The 20004-nt window shown below is 55.0% G+C and overlaps 11 protein-coding genes across 11 annotated transcripts; 6 read left to right on the plus strand and 5 right to left on the minus strand.

The window, feature by feature from the left end:
- Positions 1–29: 29 nt before the first annotated feature.
- KL911_000064 (uncharacterized protein) lies at positions 30–1016 on the plus strand (the record flags this gene model as incomplete). Its single annotated transcript, XM_043200916.1, has 1 exon — positions 30–1016. The coding sequence occupies one exon, from the start codon at positions 30–32 to the stop codon at positions 1014–1016; it is 987 nt and encodes a 328-aa protein (XP_043056757.1).
- Positions 1017–1038: 22 nt separating this feature from the next.
- KL911_000065 (uncharacterized protein) lies at positions 1039–2829 on the minus strand (the record flags this gene model as incomplete). The annotated part of the gene is made up of 1 exon (XM_043200927.1): positions 1039–2829. The coding sequence occupies one exon, from the start codon at positions 2827–2829 to the stop codon at positions 1039–1041; it is 1791 nt and encodes a 596-aa protein (XP_043056758.1).
- A 173-nt stretch (positions 2830–3002) lies between these two features.
- KL911_000066 (uncharacterized protein) lies at positions 3003–5150 on the plus strand (the record flags this gene model as incomplete). Its single annotated transcript, XM_043200938.1, has 1 exon — positions 3003–5150. One exon carries the CDS (start codon positions 3003–3005, stop codon positions 5148–5150), a length of 2148 nt encoding a protein of 715 aa, XP_043056759.1.
- Positions 5151–5276: 126 nt separating this feature from the next.
- Positions 5277–6563, plus strand: KL911_000067 (uncharacterized protein; the record flags this gene model as incomplete). Its single annotated transcript, XM_043200949.1, has 2 exons — positions 5277–5561; positions 5658–6563. 2 exons carry the CDS (start codon positions 5277–5279, stop codon positions 6561–6563), a joined length of 1191 nt encoding a protein of 396 aa, XP_043056760.1.
- A 14-nt stretch (positions 6564–6577) lies between these two features.
- On the minus strand, positions 6578–7498 carry KL911_000068 (uncharacterized protein; the record flags this gene model as incomplete). Its single annotated transcript, XM_043200960.1, has 1 exon — positions 6578–7498. One exon carries the CDS (start codon positions 7496–7498, stop codon positions 6578–6580), a length of 921 nt encoding a protein of 306 aa, XP_043056761.1.
- A 180-nt stretch (positions 7499–7678) lies between these two features.
- On the plus strand, positions 7679–8431 carry KL911_000069 (uncharacterized protein; the record flags this gene model as incomplete). The annotated part of the gene is made up of 1 exon (XM_043200971.1): positions 7679–8431. One exon carries the CDS (start codon positions 7679–7681, stop codon positions 8429–8431), a length of 753 nt encoding a protein of 250 aa, XP_043056762.1.
- Positions 8432–8496: 65 nt separating this feature from the next.
- On the plus strand, positions 8497–9699 carry KL911_000070 (uncharacterized protein; the record flags this gene model as incomplete). The annotated part of the gene is made up of 1 exon (XM_043200983.1): positions 8497–9699. One exon carries the CDS (start codon positions 8497–8499, stop codon positions 9697–9699), a length of 1203 nt encoding a protein of 400 aa, XP_043056763.1.
- Positions 9700–9744: 45 nt separating this feature from the next.
- On the plus strand, positions 9745–12123 carry KL911_000071 (uncharacterized protein; the record flags this gene model as incomplete). Its single annotated transcript, XM_043200994.1, has 1 exon — positions 9745–12123. One exon carries the CDS (start codon positions 9745–9747, stop codon positions 12121–12123), a length of 2379 nt encoding a protein of 792 aa, XP_043056764.1.
- A 168-nt stretch (positions 12124–12291) lies between these two features.
- KL911_000072 (uncharacterized protein) lies at positions 12292–14181 on the minus strand (the record flags this gene model as incomplete). Its single annotated transcript, XM_043201005.1, has 1 exon — positions 12292–14181. The coding sequence occupies one exon, from the start codon at positions 14179–14181 to the stop codon at positions 12292–12294; it is 1890 nt and encodes a 629-aa protein (XP_043056765.1).
- Positions 14182–14565: 384 nt separating this feature from the next.
- KL911_000073 (uncharacterized protein) lies at positions 14566–18720 on the minus strand (the record flags this gene model as incomplete). The annotated part of the gene is made up of 1 exon (XM_043201016.1): positions 14566–18720. One exon carries the CDS (start codon positions 18718–18720, stop codon positions 14566–14568), a length of 4155 nt encoding a protein of 1384 aa, XP_043056766.1.
- A 578-nt stretch (positions 18721–19298) lies between these two features.
- KL911_000074 (uncharacterized protein) lies at positions 19299–19932 on the minus strand (the record flags this gene model as incomplete). The annotated part of the gene is made up of 2 exons (XM_043201027.1): positions 19299–19549; positions 19794–19932. The coding sequence occupies 2 exons, from the start codon at positions 19930–19932 to the stop codon at positions 19299–19301; spliced, it is 390 nt and encodes a 129-aa protein (XP_043056767.1).
- Positions 19933–20004: the final 72 nt, after the last annotated feature.

The raw sequence follows: 20004 nt of genomic DNA on the forward strand, positions 1-20004 counted from the left end.
AAATCTGTTGCAGATCTTGTTTCACACCCATGGAGAAGAAGATCCAGAAAGTGGCCGACCTTCTCAAGAAAGACGACGTCAAGGTCACGTTTTTTGTTGGGGCCGGGATCTCTACCAGCTGCGGGATCCCCGACTTCCGGTCGCCCAAAACAGGGCTCTACTCGAACCTCAAGAGGCTGCAGCTGCCTTATCCGGAGGCGGTGTTCGACATCGACTATTTCCGCAGAAACCCCAAGGCGTTTTACACGCTCGCCGAAGAGTTGTATCCGGGCAAGTTTGTGCCCAGCAAGTTCCACTACTTCATCAGGCTGTGTCAGGACAAGAACAAGCTGAAGCGTTGCTACACCCAGAACATTGACACGTTGGAGCGCCTGGCGGGCGTGAAGGACGAGTTCATTGTGGAGGCACACGGCTCGTTCGCCAAAAACCACTGCGTCGACTGCAATGCCGAAATGGAGACCGAGGAGCTCAAGGAGCAGATGAAGAGCAGGATTCCAACGTGTGCCAAGTGCAAGGGCTATGTGAAGCCGGACATTGTGTTTTTTGGCGAGGCGCTGCCTGCGAAGTTTTTCGAGAGATGGGACGAGGACTCGTCGTCGAAGATGGACGTGGCGCTCGTTGCCGGCACGTCGTTGGCGGTGTATCCGTTTGCCGGCCTGCCCGCCGAGGTGAGCAAGGACTGCACGAGGGTGCTGATCAACAGAGAGCAGTGCGGCGATTTCAAGACCAATCCGCGCAAGTCGGACATTGTGCTGCTTGAGAGCTGCGACGAGGTTGTTGAGCAGCTGGCCAGTCTCCTAGGATGGGAAAAGGAGCTGGACGCGCTGGTGGAGCAGGGAAGAAAGGCCCTGAAAGACAACAAGCTGCACATTCCGGCGACCGAGGAGGAGCTGGAAAAGAAGGTGCTGGAGGAAGCAGAGGCCATAGCAAAGGTTGAGAGAGAGGAGGAGGCAAAGGAGGAGGAGGAGATTGACCAGTTGGCAGACACACTCAAAAATGTCAGGGTGGACAACTAATTTACACTATTTACCAGCCTTCTCAGTGGTCGATCAGCTTTTTCGTACATATCTCGTACGCCATGCGCCGCCGCAAGTTCTTCATGTCCGATTGCGAAAACAGCAGCGGCCGCTCTCTTGAGACATAATCGACAACCGTGCACATGAATACTCCGCAGTCGAAGCCGTTCTCCTGCTTGGGCGTTTTCATGGAGTCGAAGTGGTCGTACAGCGAGTAGTCGATGCCGTTCATGGAGTCCCCATACAACTTCTTCGTCTCGTTCACCATGTAGTCCTCCAAGTTGTACAATATATCGTCGCCGTTTCCGTAGAGCGAGTCGTAGTACTGAAACGCTCTTTCCTTATTATTAATGACGCCCAGCGCCCAGTGCGACTGGTTCAGGTTGATTGGCACAAAAATGTAGTCCAGCTTCGTGACGTCCACTTTCGCGCGCTTTGTCCATCTCCGCACCGAGTTGTATCCTCTGGTGGATAGGTTCGAGTAGAAATGGGTCGAGAAAATGTGGATCTGCGGCAATGTCGTGGGATGGCTTTTTGCTCTTTCGTTGATCAAGCCCATATAGAAATCAATAACGTTATCGTTGAGCCACTTTCTGTCGCACAACGTCTTCAGGTCTCTGGTGTATATGTCGATGTTGAACGCGCTGGACACGAGGAGCCGTGGGTTGCTGCTTTTCCAGAACTTTTCCACCGTGGCCAGCTGGTCTGCGCTCAAAGGTCTCACCTTCGCGTAGTCTCTGGACTTGGTGAGCTTGATCAGTTCCTGCATCTTGGTGCGCTCTTGCATGATCTTCTGATACTCCTTGAAGAGCTCCGTGGACTCCAAGTTCTCCACATAGTCGACGTGATCCTTTTTCAACCACTCCAGGTCTCTGAACCGGGACGCTCTCCTGTCGCGCTTCCGGTCTTCCTCAAGCGGGAACATTTTTTTAATGGAGCTTGTCAATTGGGACGCTCTGCTCCTTAACTCAGAGTCTGGATCGTACGGCTTATGCTCTTTGTAGTCCTCTGTTCGGCCGAAGTTCGACTTGAGAAACATGGCTTCGATGTTAACATTTGGTCGCACGTTCTTTGGCTTGTAGAAAAAAGTTCCGTAGTCTCTGGCTGGTGAGTTCTTGGACTCGTCCAACTTGCTGGCCAGCTGGCCGATTTTGCTTTTTCTGCTATCAGCAATGCTGTCATCCACTTGCTTAACTTCAGACCCTTCCAGCGGGGTGGAAACGCTAGCGGGCACCAGCTTGTTGAATAGTTCAGTTATTCCGTCTATGTCGCGCTTGGTCGGCGTCCTTTCGACTTTTCTGGCGGTTTCTGGCAAAGGAATTCTCTCAATGAGCCTCATCAGGTGCTTTCCGCCGACGCTGAGGAAGAACACCGCCCAGAGAGCGGTTTTTTTGCCGAGCTCGAACAGGATTATGAACAGACACCTCAAAAAGTCGATAATGTCGGTTTCGGGTGCAGTGGAGTCACGCTTGACCGGCTTAGCCAGTTTTTGCGGGTTGATGGTCTTGCTCTCAAACGCCGGACGCTGAGAGAACGACGCAATGCGCGGCGACGGGACAAACTTGTCGTTCAACATCGATTCTCGAGGAACAAAAGGAAGACTGCCCGTGTTGGAGTTGGTCGAGAGCTGGCGCGGCTCATACAGACTGCTGGAGTTGCGGAAGCTGGGCAGGTTGCTGTACGTGAACGACGGAGCAGAGGACGGGAGACGAGAGAACATGGAGAAGTCTCTGCCTGAAGCCAGGAAGTTAGTCTCGTCGCTTGCACGCCGTTCGCCGCGTGTTTTCACGTTGATGTCATTGAAATCCGGCATACTACCAAATGTGTATGTTTATGGTGTCCAAAGCTTTCTGTCTTATATTGCGACACTCTGACACATCACAAGTGATCTATCGAATAAATAAGCTATTTTTTTCCCAGCAAAAACAAGACCGGTGTATGGAAGTGGAAAATATAAGGGTTTGTTATTTACTTGGATATTATTTTATGACGGTTGAAACAGACCAGTACAATGCGACGCGACGCATAGCCGGCGCAGTGTCGAACCAGGCGTCGATAGACCAGCTGACTCACGAAAAGTCCGAGTTGTCGCTCCTAGGAGACGACAGCACAAGCTTCATACAGCTTTTCAAAGAGGGCTCCGTCGAAGAGATCCATATCATGGCATTTCTGCAGATGATGTTGGCGTCCGAAAAACTGGACGAGTATTTCCGTGTCTGGATCAATCACGTGGACAGGTTTCCAAGCAACACAAACCTGGTGGCATGGGACTGTCTGCACAAAATCCTCGCCCGGCTGGCGGCCCAGAAGTTCGTCCATGTGACCTCCAAACAGGAATTCGACGCGGTTTTTGCAAAGCTGGCGGGAGAAAACACATTGTCCACGTTTGGCGCCATGGTGCAACACTTGCTCGCCTTCACAGTTCTGCCGGATTCCGACGAGGTCAGGTCGTCGTTTGAAGGGACTGTCATGAGCCGGTTGTCGAAGCTGAACTTCCCCAAGGCCACCGAATCGAACCACGAGATTGACCTGTTGATCGATGCCGTCATCTTTGTGTACCAGCACCACCGCCAGGACGTTCCTGTGGACACCATCATCGAGCAGGGTCTTTGCAAATCGTACCAGAACATACCTCTGATGAAGCTGTGGTGTCTGGCCGCTATACAGAAAAATGACGTGGATACGCTTGTACCGGCCTTCAGGGTGTATCTGGGCTACAACCACGAGCGGCGAGTGCAGAATTTTGGCGGCCACGTTGACATCTTCGAAACCATAGACCTTTCGAGCAGTGTGCTGCGATACCTCGTCTCAGCCAAGTTGCGGCGCAACGTTTACGACCAGGTGGTCGTCTGGTATAACGACCTCCGAAATGTGGTGGAAAAAGATCTCACGGAGATGTTAGGAGAGGGACCATACACAGAACTGCTGACCCGCAAATTGGTTTCAGTCTGGTACGGTCTCGGCAAAATCTCACAACAACTGTGCAACACCCATACAGTGACCAAGGAAATACTGGACGCGCGACTCCGTAGCACGCTGCAGTATTTTGAGCACACTGTGCAGCTTGTACAGAGTCTGCCGGCACACCAACCCAATGATACACAAACAGGCAGGCTTTATTTCGACTACGCTTTCGCGCTCATCAAGATGGGCAGACTGAAAGACGCCATCAGGAACCTCAAGATTGCAATCAAACACGACCCGGACAATGTTCAGTATCTCAACATGATTACTCTAGTATACTCAGCCACGGAAGAAAATCTAGATAAGGCGCTGAAGATCAGCTCTGAGGTGATACTTAATCTAAAATCACAGCTTGCGGAGACGGACCCTGCCGTGCTGAGCAGCTCTCGCAAATGGGACATTCTGCAGATGTTCATGACCTACATTACGCTCGTTGGGGCCGACCAAGACACGTTCGAGGCCGTTGAGTGCATGCCGATGTTTTTTGAGGTTGTGCACCAGCTGTTCGGGTCCGAGATCAGCACGGGCGAGTCCGCGGCCGTCGAGGAGGTTTCCGAAAAGGCGGGCGAGAAGGCGGCTGAGAACGGCAAGAAGAACATCCTGCGCAAAATCAAGTCGGGTCGAGGCAAGAAACCGGCTACCGTGCACGTGACCAACAACCTCAACTCGCAGGAAACCAAAATGGTGCACGACATTTGGCTGTGGACGTCCAAACTCTTCGAGAAACAGGAGATGGTGGACGACGCAGAGGGCAGCGTGGCAGAGGCGGTTTCCGTGCAGTCCGAGACTTATCTCACGCATGCTCGGCTGGGCCAGCTGTACATTGGGCTGAACAACCAGCGTGCCCTTCAGGAGCTGGAGGCGTCGCTGGAGCTGAAGGAGGACGGTAATGTGGAGGGCATTTTGGGATTCTCGAACCTCGTTCTCTTTGCAAACGACAATTCGGTGTTCACTAGCGATGGGGACCGCATGGCTGCCATTTCGAGATGCAAAAACTACCTCGAGTCGCTGACGACCAACTATAGGTATTTCCAGATCAGCGACATCTACTACGACCTGGCACACGTCTACGAGCTGATGGGCGACCGCGAAAACCAGAAGAAGTGTCTTGCGAAATGTGTAGAGCTGGCCGAGAGCCAGGCGGTGCGCGTGTTCGACGATATTTTTTAGGTTTATTTTTGGATCGCGAAAAATAACACTAGACTGGCGGTGCAGACCCCTTGACACAATTCCCAAACAAGAATGAAGGTATAAAAAGGAGTAAATAAAACGTTTACGCGAAAATCGTGTTCCTAAATGTCTTCTTCCAAGATCGGGTCTCTGAAGACGGAGGAGATCACCTTCGAGGACCTGGGAGAGGAGCACGACTACCGGGTGTTCACTATATGGACTCTAGTCAGCTACCTGATCATGCTGACGGAGATCTGTCTGAGTTTCGGGTTCCTGGCCTCAGATATATACACCTTGGTGCAGATATACGCCCTCAATGACTGGGACACGTACCACGCCATCAGCTACGTGCCTCTGCTGGCCTACCGGATAATCTTCACCACGTGTATCGGCATCTCCATGGCATGGCTCGTCGCGAACTGGTGCTACGGAGTCTACATCTTCCGCACCAACAGCATTGTGCGGTCGCACCTGAACGACGTCGCCCGCCAGATGAACTCCCTGAAGTCCTACGAACGTTTCTGCATTTACGAAAAATCCACCACCAAGTCGTTCTTCGACTGGTTCTCTCTCACCGCATACCGCTCCTACTATTTTTCCATCTACCTGTGGCTTTTTGCAGATACCCCGAGACAGATCCTGAATGGTGCGACGATTGCCTACTCGATGTCAAACTCGTTCACGTCCAGCGACATCGGCGCCGTCGTGAAGACCATTGCGCAGGCCAACAAACGCGAGGCCGTGCTTCTGTCGTTCATGACGTTCTCCTTCATTGTGTGGGTGATCTTCACAGTCAAGTACGTCTGCGTGATCATTGGCTCGTTCTACGTGGTCAGCGAGATCCACTCCCGGCACAGAACCACTTTCGGGAAATATTGTCGACGCTTGGTGGCCGACAGCGTGATCGAGCTGTACGAGAAACACGAGAAGGAGCTGCGCAAAAATCGCCCTCGGCCGTACAGGGACAGAACAGACCTGGCTGAAAAGCCTGCGTCGTTCATGAAAGAGTACCTGCCCTTCAGAGACACCTACGACAACTTCTCCAAGGACTCGCTGCAGAGACCCGTTTTCGCCAGAGATCCGTTCAAATCTCCCAACAACTCGTCGGAGTCGCTCCCCAGCTTCCCTGAAGATCCGTTCAACGAGGTGATCAATGTCTCGCAGACCAAACAGAACAGGGCCCTGGGCCAGAAGCTGGAGATCCCGTACCCGCAAGAGCTGGTTCTCAGCGACTCCACCATGACCGACTCCGAGTCCCAGACACAGGACATCTACATCTCCAAATCGAGCACCTACTCCTCGCGGAAGCCGAGCGACCACTCGATAGAGTGCACGCGGCCTGTCGACCGCACTCCCCCACGCAACATCTACGCCGCCGCATCTCTCGACCAGAGCCTGAGAAAGTATACATAGAATAGTGATTTTATCTACCAGCCTCTCACGGACAGTTTTTCCTCCTCTTTCAGGCCGCTGACTTGGGTGCCGCGCATCGGCTCGCCGAGATCAAAGCTCGCTTTGAGAATCTCCTCCGGCTCGAGATACCAGTGCACCGCCTCGACAATTGCCTTGGCCAGCTTGGCAGGGTTGGAGCTCTTGAAGATTCCAGATCCAACAAACACACCGTCGCAGCCCAAGCGCATGCACAAAGCAGCGTCGGCCGGCGTCGCGATCCCGCCCGCGGCGAAATTCACCACCGGTAACTTGCCCCCGTTTCTCACCAGCTCCATAACGGAGTCCTCATCGACTCTGAATTTTTCCGAGAACCCTTTCAACCGCGCAAGACCGGGCTCGTTCGTGGAGTCGTCTAGCAGAACAAGGCAATTGGCCACCACATCGTCTGTCTCGCTTTTGATCTGGCGAATGTGGTGGATTGCCTCGCTGACGTCGCCTGTTCCGGCCTCACCTTTGGTCCTGATCATGGCTGCTCCCTCTACAATACGTCGCAGAGCCTCGCCCAGGTCTTTTGCTCCGCAAACAAAGGGCACGTTGAAGTCCTCTTTGCTCACGTGGTGCTTTCTGTCTGCGACCGTGAGAACCTCCGACTCGTCGATGAAATCCACGCCCAGAGCTTCCAACATCTCTGCCTCCACCGTGTGTCCTATCCTGACCTTGGCCATCACGGGAATCGACACAGCGCTCATGATGGACCTGATCATGTGAGGGTCAGACATGCGGGCAACACCCCCCTCTTTCCTGATGTCGGAGGGCACTCTCTCGAGAGCCATCACAGCAACAGCGCCTGCCTCCTCGGCGATCAAGGCCTCCTCGACGCTTGTGACGTCCATGATGACGCCCTGTTTCAACATTTGGGCCAGACCGGCCTTTTTGCGGAAATCGGATGGGCACATTTGTGGAGTGGCGAGGAGCTGGGAGCAGGCCTTTTATAGCTATCTTGCAATCGGTGTCCTGCAGCATGCGTGTTTTTAGTATGAGAGGGGATTTTGCGAGTTTCCGATATCGCAATTTTCCACATTCGGGTTTGCGAGAGGGCACCCAATAAATAGCGACAGCCCCGCCGAGTTGCGCCTATGACTCAACAAGACTCAAAGACACACGTGGTTGTCGGCGTGCTCTCCGTCCAAGGCTCCTTCAGGGAACACTTGGACCACCTGAATGTTTTATTCACAGACCTCAATTCTGCTCCGGAGAATAGCCAGCTGCATTTTGCCGCAAGGACAGTCAGGCAGCCGAAGGATCTGGACGGCCTGAGCGGCTTGATTTTGGTTGGCGGCGAGTCCACGACCATGTCGCTGCTTCTGCAACACAGCGGGCTATTTGAGCCTCTAGCGAGGTTGATCCAGTCAGGCAAGATCGGTGTCTGGGGGACCTGCGCTGGCCTGATTCTAATAGCCAACCAGGTTATCAACACCAAGGTCGACCTGGGGAGGCGCAAGTTCAGAGCTCTTGGTGGCCTGGACGTCTCGATAGAGCGGAACTCGTTTGGACGCCAGGTCGACTCATTCACTCAGGAGCTCAGCTTCCAAGCGTCAGGGGTAAATTCTTTCGAATGTGTGTTCATCAGAGCGCCGGTTGTGTCTAGTATTTTGGGCAGAGAGCGTCCCGTTGGCACAGAAAGCTCTGTGGTGGCAGACTTGTTTCAGACCAATAACCATCCTGTGGAGGTCCTTTCGGAGGTGGAAAAAAACGGCAAGACGCTGATTGTTGCTGTTCGACAGGGCCACATCCTTGGCACGTCCTTCCATCCCGAGCTGGTGCCGGACTACCGCTTCCACAAGTGGTTTGTAGACGAATTTGTTCTAAGGCGGTCGATCGACGCATAAACAAATTCGACGAGTCGCAGATACATAATTCCAAAAAAGTTGTCGAAAAATTTAACCCTAGAGTCATGTCGGAAGTTGTGACCGATCCGCAAGAACAGTTTGAGTGGATTACAAAAAACCTCCAGGAGGTGCTCAATCCGCAGATCATCAAGCAGGTTTTGGAAGAGGAAAAACGGCCGCTGAAAGTGTACTGGGGAACCGCTCCCACGGGAAAACCTCACTGCGGCTACTTTGTTCCCATGACCAAGCTGGCCCATTTCCTGAAGGCCGGCTGCGAGGTCACCGTGCTGCTGGCCGACCTGCACGCTTTTCTGGACAACATGAAGGCTCCTTTGGAGGTGGTCGGCTACAGAGCCAAGTACTACGAGTGTGTGGTGAAGAGCATCCTGAAGTCCATCAATGTGCCTATAGAAAAGCTGCGGTTTGTGACCGGCTCGGAGTACCAGCTGAAGCCGGAGTACACAATGGACCTGTTCAAGCTGTCGAACGTTGTGACGACGCACGACGCCAAGAGAGCAGGTGCCGAGGTGGTCAAGCAGGTCGAGAACCCGCTGTTGTCTGGCCTGATCTACCCGTTGATGCAGGCGTTGGACGAGGAGTATCTGGGCTGCGACGCCCAGTTCGGCGGAGTGGACCAGAGAAAGATCTTCACGCTGGCTGAGGAGAACCTGACGACGCTGGGCTACAAGAAAAGAGCGCATTTGATGAACCCCATGGTGCCGGGTCTTGTACAGGGCGGCAAGATGTCTGCGTCGGACCCGAACTCGAAGATCGATGTTCTGGACGAGCCGAAGGTGGTCAAGAAGAAGATCGGCGCCGCGTTCTGTGCGCCGGGCAACGTCGAGCAGAACGGCCTGCTGTCCTTCGTGGAGTACGTGCTTGGTCCAATCTACGAGCTCAAAAACGGCAAGGACAAATTCAGCTTCCATGTCCAGAGACCAGAAAAATACGGCGGAGATATCACATACAACTCGTTTGAGGAGCTTAAGCAGGCGTTCAAGGACGAGCAGCTGAGCCCCGTGGACCTCAAGGCCGGAGTTGCTGACGCCATCAACGAGCTGCTGGCCCCGATCATCAAGAACTTCAACGAGTCGCCAGAGTTCCAGGAGGCCCAGCAGAAAGGCTATCCCGCCCCGGTTCAGGAGCAGAAAAAGACGAAGAAGGTGAAGGACAGGGGCTCCAAGTACCCTGGAGCCAAGGGCGGCGAGAAGAACGAGGCCAAGGTGGCCGAGACGGCTCAGAAGCTCGAGCAGACGGCTCTGCAGTAGAATCTGAGGGCTGTGTAGATGATAAAAAATTTACCTATCTTTTTCATGGCCGCAGACGACTCGACGGGCCGGCCCAAGCGGTCGAACATCGCGTGCGAACGGTGTCGCAAGCGGCACATCAAGTGCGACGGCGAGGGCCCGCCGTGCAAGCGGTGTGCTGCGGCGAACTCCCCGTGCGAGTACACTGAGGGAGAGGCCAAGGTTGTGATATCGATGAAGTACTTAAGCAAGCTGCACGACGAGATCTCGCGGCTCAAGATCGAGAACGCGGTGCTGCGCAGCGCCACAAAGACGGGCTCTGCTGATTCCGCGGCAAAGCAGAAAAGCACCGAGCCGGAGCCGCCGCTGAAACAGCCGGTCACGAGCTCGACCAATATGAATATCAACCAGCTGCTGAACCACGAGAACAAGAGCGAGCACAAGGGCAGCGAGGTGATCCCGCCGTTTCTGGACAAGTACGGCAGCATGGTGCACTCGCGCACGGGCGAGGGCTTCTACATCGGCAACTCGTCGATGACTCTTTTCGGGCTCGAGATCAACCGGCTGATGGCCCCGCTGATGAAGAGCCGCGGCCCGCACTCGCTGGACGCGTCGGATCTGGGCTTAATGGGCGACACCGTGCTGGAGCGCGAGGGCAACGCGTACCGAATCATGCTCGGGCACACGCCGTCGCGGTCGGGCATGAACGTCAACTTCGCGCTGCCCAGCTACAGCTACGCGATGCTGCTGGTAGACACGTTTATTTCGTACAACGACGGGTGTTTCTACTTTTTCAACGAGGGGCTCGTCAAGGAGAACCTGCGGCGGATCTACAACGACGACGGGAGCGGGCCCAGGCCGGATTTCGGCGGAGACGGCACGGACGACTCTGTGCTGGAAACGATCTGGTTCTGCAAAGTGCTGCTGATTTTCGCTGTGGGGGAGATATATCTGGGCACCGTGAACGATCTCAACGGGTACAAGCTGAACGACAAGCGCAAGAAACAGAAGCTCGCCAAGTCGCCGCGGCTGCCGGGGTCGGGCTTCTTCCTGCAGGCGAGCGAGCTTTTCACCGCGCTCTTCTCCAGCGGAGCCATCGACAACTGCGCGAAAAAGGGCGGCATCGAGGTGCTGCTGCTGTACGCGTTCTACCTGCAGGTGGCCGACTGCACGATCTCGTCGTACTTCTACTTTGGAATCGCGCTGCGCGCGTCGCTCATCCTCGGCCTCCACGTCGACGTCGGAAAAGACTCCATCAACCGGTACGAGCTCGAGCACCGCCGCCGGCTCTGGTGGACCGTGTACATCTTCGAGCGGATGCTAGCGTCCAAGGCCGGGCTGCCGCTGTCGCTCACGGACGACGACATCTCCACAGAGCTGCCCGACGACTTCGACATGTCGAATCCTCCGCCGGGCTGCGAGCACTACATCTTCCCCGAGGCCGAGTTCATCCGCAACTGCGTGAAAATCACACAAATCAACGCCAACATCCTGCGCAGGCTGTACACGCGCCAGCCGTCCAGCAACATCCTGCCCATCGTGCACGAGCTCGTGGTGAGCCTGTTCGAGTGGAAGAAAAACCTGCCGGATTACGTAAACTGCGACTTCCAGCAGCCGGAGATCAACGTCAACAGGCTCGTCGTCAACATGATGACCGAGTACTTCCAGGGCATCAACCTGGCGGTGCGGCCGCTGCTGTTCCATTTTGTTCTTGTGAACCTGCGCGCGCAGAACCCGAAAAACGGCGTCTTTCTCGACCTCACCAAGTACTCGTCCACCGTGCTGACCCTGCTCAACGCCTCGTTCCAGGCCTCCATCAACACCACGCGCTCGCTCTGGGCGCTCGTCCCGGAAAACATGCTTGCGCTGTTTGGCTACATGGACAGAGAGTACCTGTTCACGTCCACGGCGACGCTTGTGCTGTTCAACGCCACGTTTGGCGTGCACGACGCCACGCTCGAGCACATAGACCACGCGCTCGTCATGTTCACCAAGATGCGCAACCTCGGCAACCACCCGGCGGCCCTCAGACGCGACCAGATCCTCAAGCTGATGACGCTGCTGGATTTCAACGGCCGCAACGCAGAGCTTGTCAGGAAACACACAGACAGCGTCGACGCTCCGACGCCGGATTTCGACCACGAGCCCTCCACCAGGGGCCCGTCGCTCAGCCGGCCAGACCAGGGCCTCCATCCGGGCGAAACGGGCCTTCGAAGCCATCTGTTCCGAGACACGCTATCGCCGATGGTTTCGGACTCTCCGAGCCAGAGCCAGTTCTTTTCGCCGTCTCTGTTGCCGTCGATGGCGCCGCTCAGCGACGTGCCGGACCTCGCAAACATGGTGGCGGGCTCTGAAGACATAGAGCTGTGGCGCGACGTGACGAACCAGGCCGTCTGGCTGGCCGGCGACGCAGAAGCAGACTTCAACATTCTCAGCAGAATTTAGTTTTCCCAGAGCCAGTGCTCTAGGCGCTCAATAATCCATAGTAACTACTTTGTAGTCTATAAAGCGGAACAAAACCAATAGAACTAAATAAAGGACACTCAAGCAGTACAAACCGTGGTACACATTCATTCTGCTAGCAAATGCAAAGAGCGCCTGCATCGACCAAACTCAGGCACTGGCTTCCTTGTTCTTGTACTCCTCGTAGGCAGACAGCGCCTCCTCGAATTGGCTGTTGAACAAGTCTCTGTCCTCCAACAGAGCCAGGATCTGTTGGTTGTCCATCTCCAACATCATACCGGTGATCTTACCAGCAGCCTCTGGGTCCTGAGCCTTACCAGTGGCAACAATAAGTGGGTATAGCTCCTCACCAAGCATTCTTTTCTGCTGCTCAGGAGGGAACTGAGGAAGAACCTGAGCTAGCGATGGGGCAGCGCCGTCCTCGCGCTTGCCTCTTGGGCCCGCTTGAGGAGGCTGCTGGCCTGGTCTTGCGTTTTGATAGTATCTTTGCTGAGGCATTCTACCGTTCTGTGGGTACTCGTTGAACACCGGTTGCATGTACATTGGCACAGGCTGTCCGTTAGGACCCACTCTGAATTGGCCTGGACTCACCGGAACTCCCTGGCCAGGTCTTGGCATGCCCTGTTGCATCATCATCTGCTGGCCTGGAGCAGCAAATGGAGCGCCTCTGGCTCCTGGCGGAAGGAAGCCTGGGTTCTGGCCGTAGAACATAGGGGCGACAAATTGACCCATGCCGCCCTGGGCAGCAGCCTGTTGCATTCTCATCTGGTTTCTGGCCTGGATCTGCTGGGAAAGCTGCGATCTTCTCACCTCCTTTCTTTGCGCAAGGGCAACGTACAATGGCTTTCCGGCCACCATTCTCTGGTGCATCTCGGTGATGGCCTTGGTAGCCTCTTCTGGAGAGCTGTAGCAAACAAAACCGAAACCCTTGGACTTGCCGGCATCGTCAAGCATCACTTTGGCAGACGTGATGGTACCGTATGGCTTGAACTCCTCCTCCAGCTTGGCGTCGTCAATAGAGTCGTCCAAGTTCTTGACGAACAGGTTGTAGCCCTGGTACTTGTTCAGTTGCTCCTGTCTGGCAGCCTCGTACTGGTGCTTCAGAGACTCCATTCTCTCGCTCTTCTTCTGCGCTCTTCCAACGTAGAGTTTTTGCCCGTCAATATCCTTGTTGTTCAGTTCCTCAACAGCCTTGACAGCATCCTCGTGCTTCTCGAAGTTGACGAAACCGAAACCTCTGGACTTTCCAGACTCGTCCTTGCTCAAGAAGATCGAGCTAATAGGACCGAATGGGCTGAAAGTCTCCTTCAACTTGTCCTCGTCCCAGTTCAGGTTGATGTTCTTGACGTAGACGTTGGTGTAGTTGGCAATCAGCTCGCGCATCTTCGACTGTCTGTCCTTCTTGGCAAGATGAGGACCAACATACACTTCGTGGTCGTTCAAAAGCATACCATTGACGTTCTCAATGGCAGCCTTGGCAGACTCAGAATCCTCGTAGTGGACGAAACCGAAACCCTTGGAGTTTCCGTTCTCGTCTGTGGCGATCTTACAAGACAAGATCTTACCGAAAGCAGAGAAGGTGTCGTGCAAGGTCTTGTTGTCAATGGCAGGGTGCAGGTTCTTGATGAAGATGTTACCGGATCCGTTTCTTCTGAGGGAAGGATCTCTTTGGGACCACATGATTCTGCAGGCCTTGCCCTTGATTGGGGTGTAATTCAGCTCCTCCAAAGCCTTCTCGCCATCAGCGTGGCTCTGGAAGTTGACATAAGCGTAACCGAGGGATTGCTTCGAGACGGCATCTCTGCAAACTCTGATGGTGGAGACTTGTCCGATAGGCGAGAAGACCTCAAACAGGTCCGACTCGGTGACGGAGGGGTCCAACTCTCCCACGTAAAGGGAAGCGAGGGTTTCCGAGTTCTGGGTTGATTCAGCGGTTGATGATTCCTCGGCGGTGGTGGCTGGGGTTTCAGCAGCTGCTGGGTCGGCAACAGACAACTTTTCGGCCTGCTCGGTGATTTGGTTGACTTCTGCCGATGACATGATGCGAACTGTTATAAATCAGACAAAATTTGAACGCTGGTGAAAGGGTTCAAAAAATGATTTGATATTTTGACTTTTTTTGACTTTTTTTTGACTTTTTTGTACTTTTTGATAGAAAGCGTAAATTATACTCCTAGTTTAACTTTTTGCAAAGCAAACTTGGCGATGGATGTATAATTTATTTGTTTAAAGGTCAAAAGACTGGTAGTTGAGAAAGAACAAGATCCAAAAAAACCTACTTTTATTTCTACTAACTATTGTATTTTTTGCTGAAAAATTTTTTTTTGTTCTCAGCGCCATGTCTGAAAAGGGAAATAGTGACCGTGGTCGTTGGACGCGACTATTTTTTGGCCATGCCAAATAAATCATCTAGTGTATTCTCGGCTATTTATGTTGGCCCACCTTTTTCAGGTACATCTTCTTAATCAGCTCTGAGCTCACGCCCGCATTCGGCCACGATTTCTGCGCCACGGCCCACAGTTTACCGTTCAGCTTGGCATCGTTTTTCGACACCTTCTCGATCTGGTTGCCGATGCTGATCAGCGAGCTTTTCAGCTTCGAACCCCATTCCGCCTTGTCCAGGCCCTTGCCCTTGCTCTCCCAGATCTTTAGATCCTTCTCCACGGGTTTCAGCAGGTCGTGCTCGCTCTTAGACCCGCTGGAGGCCGGCTTTTTCTGTTTCTGTGCTTCCGGAGACGAGCTCTTACTATTTTTCATCACCTGGTACAGTGTAGGCTGCGATGACGTTGGAGACGAGGCACCAGATCCAGCAGGCTTCGGCGTGCCACCCTTGGACTCCACGTCCGGCGTGCTCGACTTCTTGGCAGTCTTCTTGGGCCGGCTATTTTTCTTGGGCTCCTTTGCCTCGCTGTGGGCGCCAGAACTGCTCTGTATCTCCTTTAAAAATCCAAGCAGGTAGTCTGTGCGCCGCACCAGATGGATGGAAGCCGGAATCCGCTTGCTCATCTTCTCCTTCTCCTCCTTTGAGGCGCCAGCCGGCGGCGTCTCCAAAAACATCATATTTTGCAACCCTAGGATCGGGTCGTCTCTAATTTGCGTCCAGGCACCGTAGCCAAACTTGTACACGCCAATCAGCAGCATAGTATCCTGCTTGACCGTCCACTTGCACGACCAGCCGTTCACGGGCTTTGGCTCCTTGGCTAGCTTGAACTTCATCGGGTCGTCGGCGGGTATCACGCTTTGGAGGAGCTTGAGCTCCTGCGGCCTGTTGAGAACCACCTCGGCGTTCATATTCTTGACGCCCTTGTAGTCGAACAGAATCGCCTTCTTGTCGCGCTTTTTCGCGCTGTATAGCTGCATCGCCGGCGCCGGATGAGGCTGGCCGTCTGCTCGCGGCGGCAGCTTGGCCAGCTGCTCCTTTTCCTCCATCGCCTTGGCCTCCAGCTCCTTCAGCTCCTCGGCACGCTTCGCCTCGTACTCTGCCACCAGCCGCGAACTGGTCTCCATGATTTCCCGCTGACACTTGTCTAGTATTTTGATGTTCTTGTTTGGCAGCGTTCCGTCGGCCACGAGCTCCTCCAGCCGCTCGCTGATGTCGCCGTACCTCAAAATCGCCTTGTACACGTTTCTGATCTGCGACTCGGTCAGGTTGTTCATGTCGAGCTTTTTCTGGCGCTGCGACGGGCCCTGCTCGTCGTCCTGCTCGTCGTACTCGGGCTTTTTCACCGCGGCGACGCGCCGCCTCGAAGCCATCTCGATCTGCTCCTGGAGGAACGCCTCCTCCTTGCGCTTCTCCTCCTCCTCCTTGATCTTCTTCAGCTCGTCCTCCGGAATAATGTCGTCCCAGTCCACGTCGGCCTTGTAGTCCGTCACCTCGAACTGCTTGAGGAACTCTTCGCCGCCCAGATTCGACTCGCCCAGGTCAGGCGTGGTCACGTGGTCCTCGGCGTGGTTCAAAACGTCCTCCAGGTCCAGGTTCTCGAGCTTTTTCTGGTTGTCGTTCGACTTGAACATGTTGCTGGCTCCGAACTTGAGGATCTCGCTCAGCTCGCCCGACGTCGGCTCCGCCTTCGTCTTCGACTTGTTGTTGTCCGTGATGCCCAGCGAGATGATCGCATACTCCAAAATCATCTTCCGGCGCGCCCGCTCCAGCACCTGCTCCTCGACCGTGTCTTTCGACACAAACCTGTACACCATCACGTGGTTCTTCTGGCCGATACGGTGCGCCCTCGCCATCGCCTGCAGATCGGCCTGCGGGTTCCAGTCGGAGTCGAAGATGATCACCGTGTCGGCCGTCATCAGATTGATGCCCAGGCCGCCCGCCCTGGTCGACAGCAGAAACACAAAGTCCTTGGAGCCCTCGGCGTTGAAATGGTCGATAGCGAGCCGCCTTTTGTGCGAGCTGATGGTGCCGTCGAGGCGCTGGAAAGAGTGGCCCTTGAGCTGCAGATAGTCGCCGATGATGTCGAGGATGCGCACCATCTGGGAGAAAATGAGCACGCGGTGGCCGTCTCTGTGGAGCTTGTTGAGCAGCTGGTCCAGGAGCACCATCTTTCCAGAAGACATGATCAGGCCCTTGAGGATGTTTTCTCTTGAGTGCGAGCCAACCTTGGCGAGAACGTGCTCCTCGACGCCGTCAAACAGGTACGGGTGGTTCGAGGCCTTTTTCAGCTCGGCCATGATGTTGAGCAGCGAGATCTGCGAGCCGCGCGGACCCTGGTTCAGGGCGCCGTAGTTCTTGGTGAGGATGTTCTTGTAGTACTCTGTCTGGATGTCGGAGAGCTCGACTCGGAGGATGCGCTCGGTCTTGCCGGGCAGCGACGTCTCGACGTCCTTCTTGAGTCTGCGCAGGATGAAGGGCTTGATCTCGGCCTGCAGCGCCTTGATGTAGCCCTCGGCCTCGGCGTTGGGCGTGTCGAAGTCGATCTCCTGGTCGATCTGGAACTTGCCCGGCATCAGAAAGTTGCACAGCGCCGCCAGCTCCTTGAGGTTGTTCTGCAGCGGCGTCCCCGTGATGAGCAGCCGGTTGGCCACCTTGAACTCGCTCAGGCTCTCGTAGAGCGAGCTCTCTGCGTTTTTCAGCCGGTGCGCCTCGTCGACAGCCAGATACTGCCACTTGAAGCTGCCCAGCTCGGCACGGTCCTTCAGGATGTACTCGTACGTCGTGAGCAGAATGTTGAACTTGACCTTCTTGCGGTTGCCGCCCACGTAGAACTCGTAGTCGCGGATCGCCTTTCGCGACTTGGTGTTGCCCATGTAGTAGATCACGTTGACGTCCGGGGCCCACTTGTCGAACGTCTCCTGCCACGCGGGCACCGTCGACAGCGGCACCACCACCAGGTGCGGGCCGTTCTGCCGTCTCGCGTAGATCAGCCACGACAGGAAGGACACCGTCTGGACGGTCTTTCCGAGCCCCATCTCGTCGGCCAGAATGCCGTTCTCGTTCCGCGACCACAGAAACGCCATCCAGTTGAGCCCCGTCAGCTGGAAGTCGCGCAGCTCGCCGTTTTTGATGAACAGCGGCTGCGACGTCAGCTTCTCGAACCGCGGCCTGTTGGAGCCGTACGACGCAGAGAGGCCCGGCAGGATCTTCGAGTTCTGTCTGTTCTGGAACTTGGCCACCTCGTGCGGCGCCAGCGGCGCGATCTCGCTGCCCGACTCCCACGTGCACTCGTCGTAGTTCAGCCGCTTCCACTTGACCAGGTACCGCAGGTCCGACTCGCCCGTTTCGAGCGTGATCCGCTCGCTGTCGACGATCCGCTCCACCTTCTTGTACTCCTGCAAGTTCTCGCGTCTCGTCTCGTTTTCCAGCTCCATCTGCTCGATATCTTCTCTCGTGACAAACGGGTCTTTGCGGATTTCTCTGTCGTTGATAATGTACAAGTTGATGTAGTTGTCGACCTTCTTCATGCCCCGCAGATTCCTGCTCTTGATCGCGTCGTACGTCTCCCACGTGTTGTGCAGGTGCGACGTGTTCGTCCACTTGATCATGTACTCGAAGTCCGTCTTAGGGTCTCCGTTGGCCAGCACGTCCTGGACGCGCTTCTTGTGCTCCTCGAACTTCGCGTCGTCGTCGTCCGAGACGTCTGTCTCCTCGCCGATCACACGGTGGTCCAGAACCTGGTCAATTCCCTCCTCAGGAACCACCTCTTCCGGCTCCGCAGAGTAGTACTCTCCGTACGCCTCGCCGTCCTCGTCCTCGGACTCCAGAAACTCGTCGTCGTCCGCGTCCAGGGCATAGTTCACCGCCCGGTTGCTTCTGTTCGACAGCCGCAGCTCCGTGAACCCGGGAAACTGCTCCGACGACTTGTACGCAGGCTGCTTCTTCTTCCTGGGGCGGCCTCTCTTTTTCTTGCCGCCGTACTCCGAGTCGTCCGAGTCCAGCATATCGTCGTCCACCGCGGCCTCGTCATCCGAATACGTGCGTTTCTGACGCGTCTTCTTCCTTGCCGTGTACTCCTCGTCGTCCTCGTCCGAGAACTCTGCCACGCCCAACGGCTTCGATCTGGCTCTTCCAGACCGCCGCAGCCCGTACAGTTCCGGGTTGCTTTCTATCTCCGACCGTATATCGGTGGACATCTCGTGTTATGTGTGTGTTTGAGAGGCGCAGACCACTGTTTGCAGCGGATGTTTACCTGTCAACGATTTCCAACGGTTCGGTGGTAAACGTCTAAAAGCGACAAAATTGGCGTTCTTTCCGCGACTCTTGCTTATGTACAGCTCGTGATAGCGACCTGTTGCGTTTGCGCAGACCTGTGCGAGCCACTTTATATGTTTGCAACTGGTATAAAAGTCAGCAGTAACCTGGCCTTAGTGGAAAAAAAATTTACATCTCATTCCGCAAAACAACAGGGAGGGTAATCAGATCGCACGTCGCAGGGTGCTACAGATGTTTTACGCGCTCCAGGGGCCGAAACCTGGGGCTATCTGCACGCAGAACGGCCCAAGAGCAGGGAGAGATTGTGTTTGGGTATATTGCGGGTACACAGAGCAGGAACGCCAGCGATTTGGGGGCCGGAAAGAGTGCTGGCGCTGTCCTGCGCAAAGGGAGCGCTCAGATTTTGCTGTGATTGCAGAGAAAGCGCCACTAGGGACATGAGAGAAGTTCGCAATGGACCGTACCGGAGGAGAAGACGAGAAAAGGCCCAATTTGGAGCTTAGGCCGCGCCGTGCCCTGGACAGTCTGCGTCGGCGCACCAATGGCGAAAGTGGGGCACCTTGTTCCGCTGGAGACCGTCGTGCTGCTCCACAAACTCGAAAAACCGGTTTTTTTCTCCTCGCAAACCAAAATGGGCCATCTTTCGCCCTTCACGGCCGACAAACAAGCCGACACGTCCTGAAAACGGACCGCCTGCGCAAACTTGCAGTCTGCAGTCACCACAAGCTGGCGGAGCTCGTGGATGTCTCACTTACCGTGTTTCTAAGCCCGCCGAAGCCGATTACCGCCGCAAACGCGCCAAAACACGCGGACAACAACAGCACACACGTCGCACCAGAAACAGGCGGTTTCTAGCGCTGCCGAAGCCGGTGTATCCAGACACTGCAATTAAGCAGAAAAAAGCGTATGTATTTGTCCAACGAAAAAAAAAAGGCCACAGGCAAGCCAATATCTAGCACCCGCGTTTACCCGGCCCTCCTGGTTGCACATCGACGCGTCGACGGAGGTGCCATGGCCCGCTCGCCACGCCACCCTGGCCGTCGACTGCACCTCGCCGGCATGTGGTCTGTCTTGGCAGCGCCAACTCGCTTCTGCGTCGCCGACGTGTTTTGCGTCGGCACACCGTCTGTCATTTATGTCCGGGCGATCAGTAAACATAATTAACAAGGGCAAGAAAAAAGGACTACTGTCTAAGCGAATTTCAT

This window comes from Ogataea haglerorum, assembly GCF_019207285.1.
Source record: "Ogataea haglerorum isolate 81-453-3 chromosome Unknown 81-453-3_NODE_1_length_915391_cov_96.871712, whole genome shotgun sequence".
In the NCBI taxonomy this organism is placed as follows: domain Eukaryota; kingdom Fungi; phylum Ascomycota; class Pichiomycetes; order Pichiales; family Pichiaceae; genus Ogataea; species Ogataea haglerorum.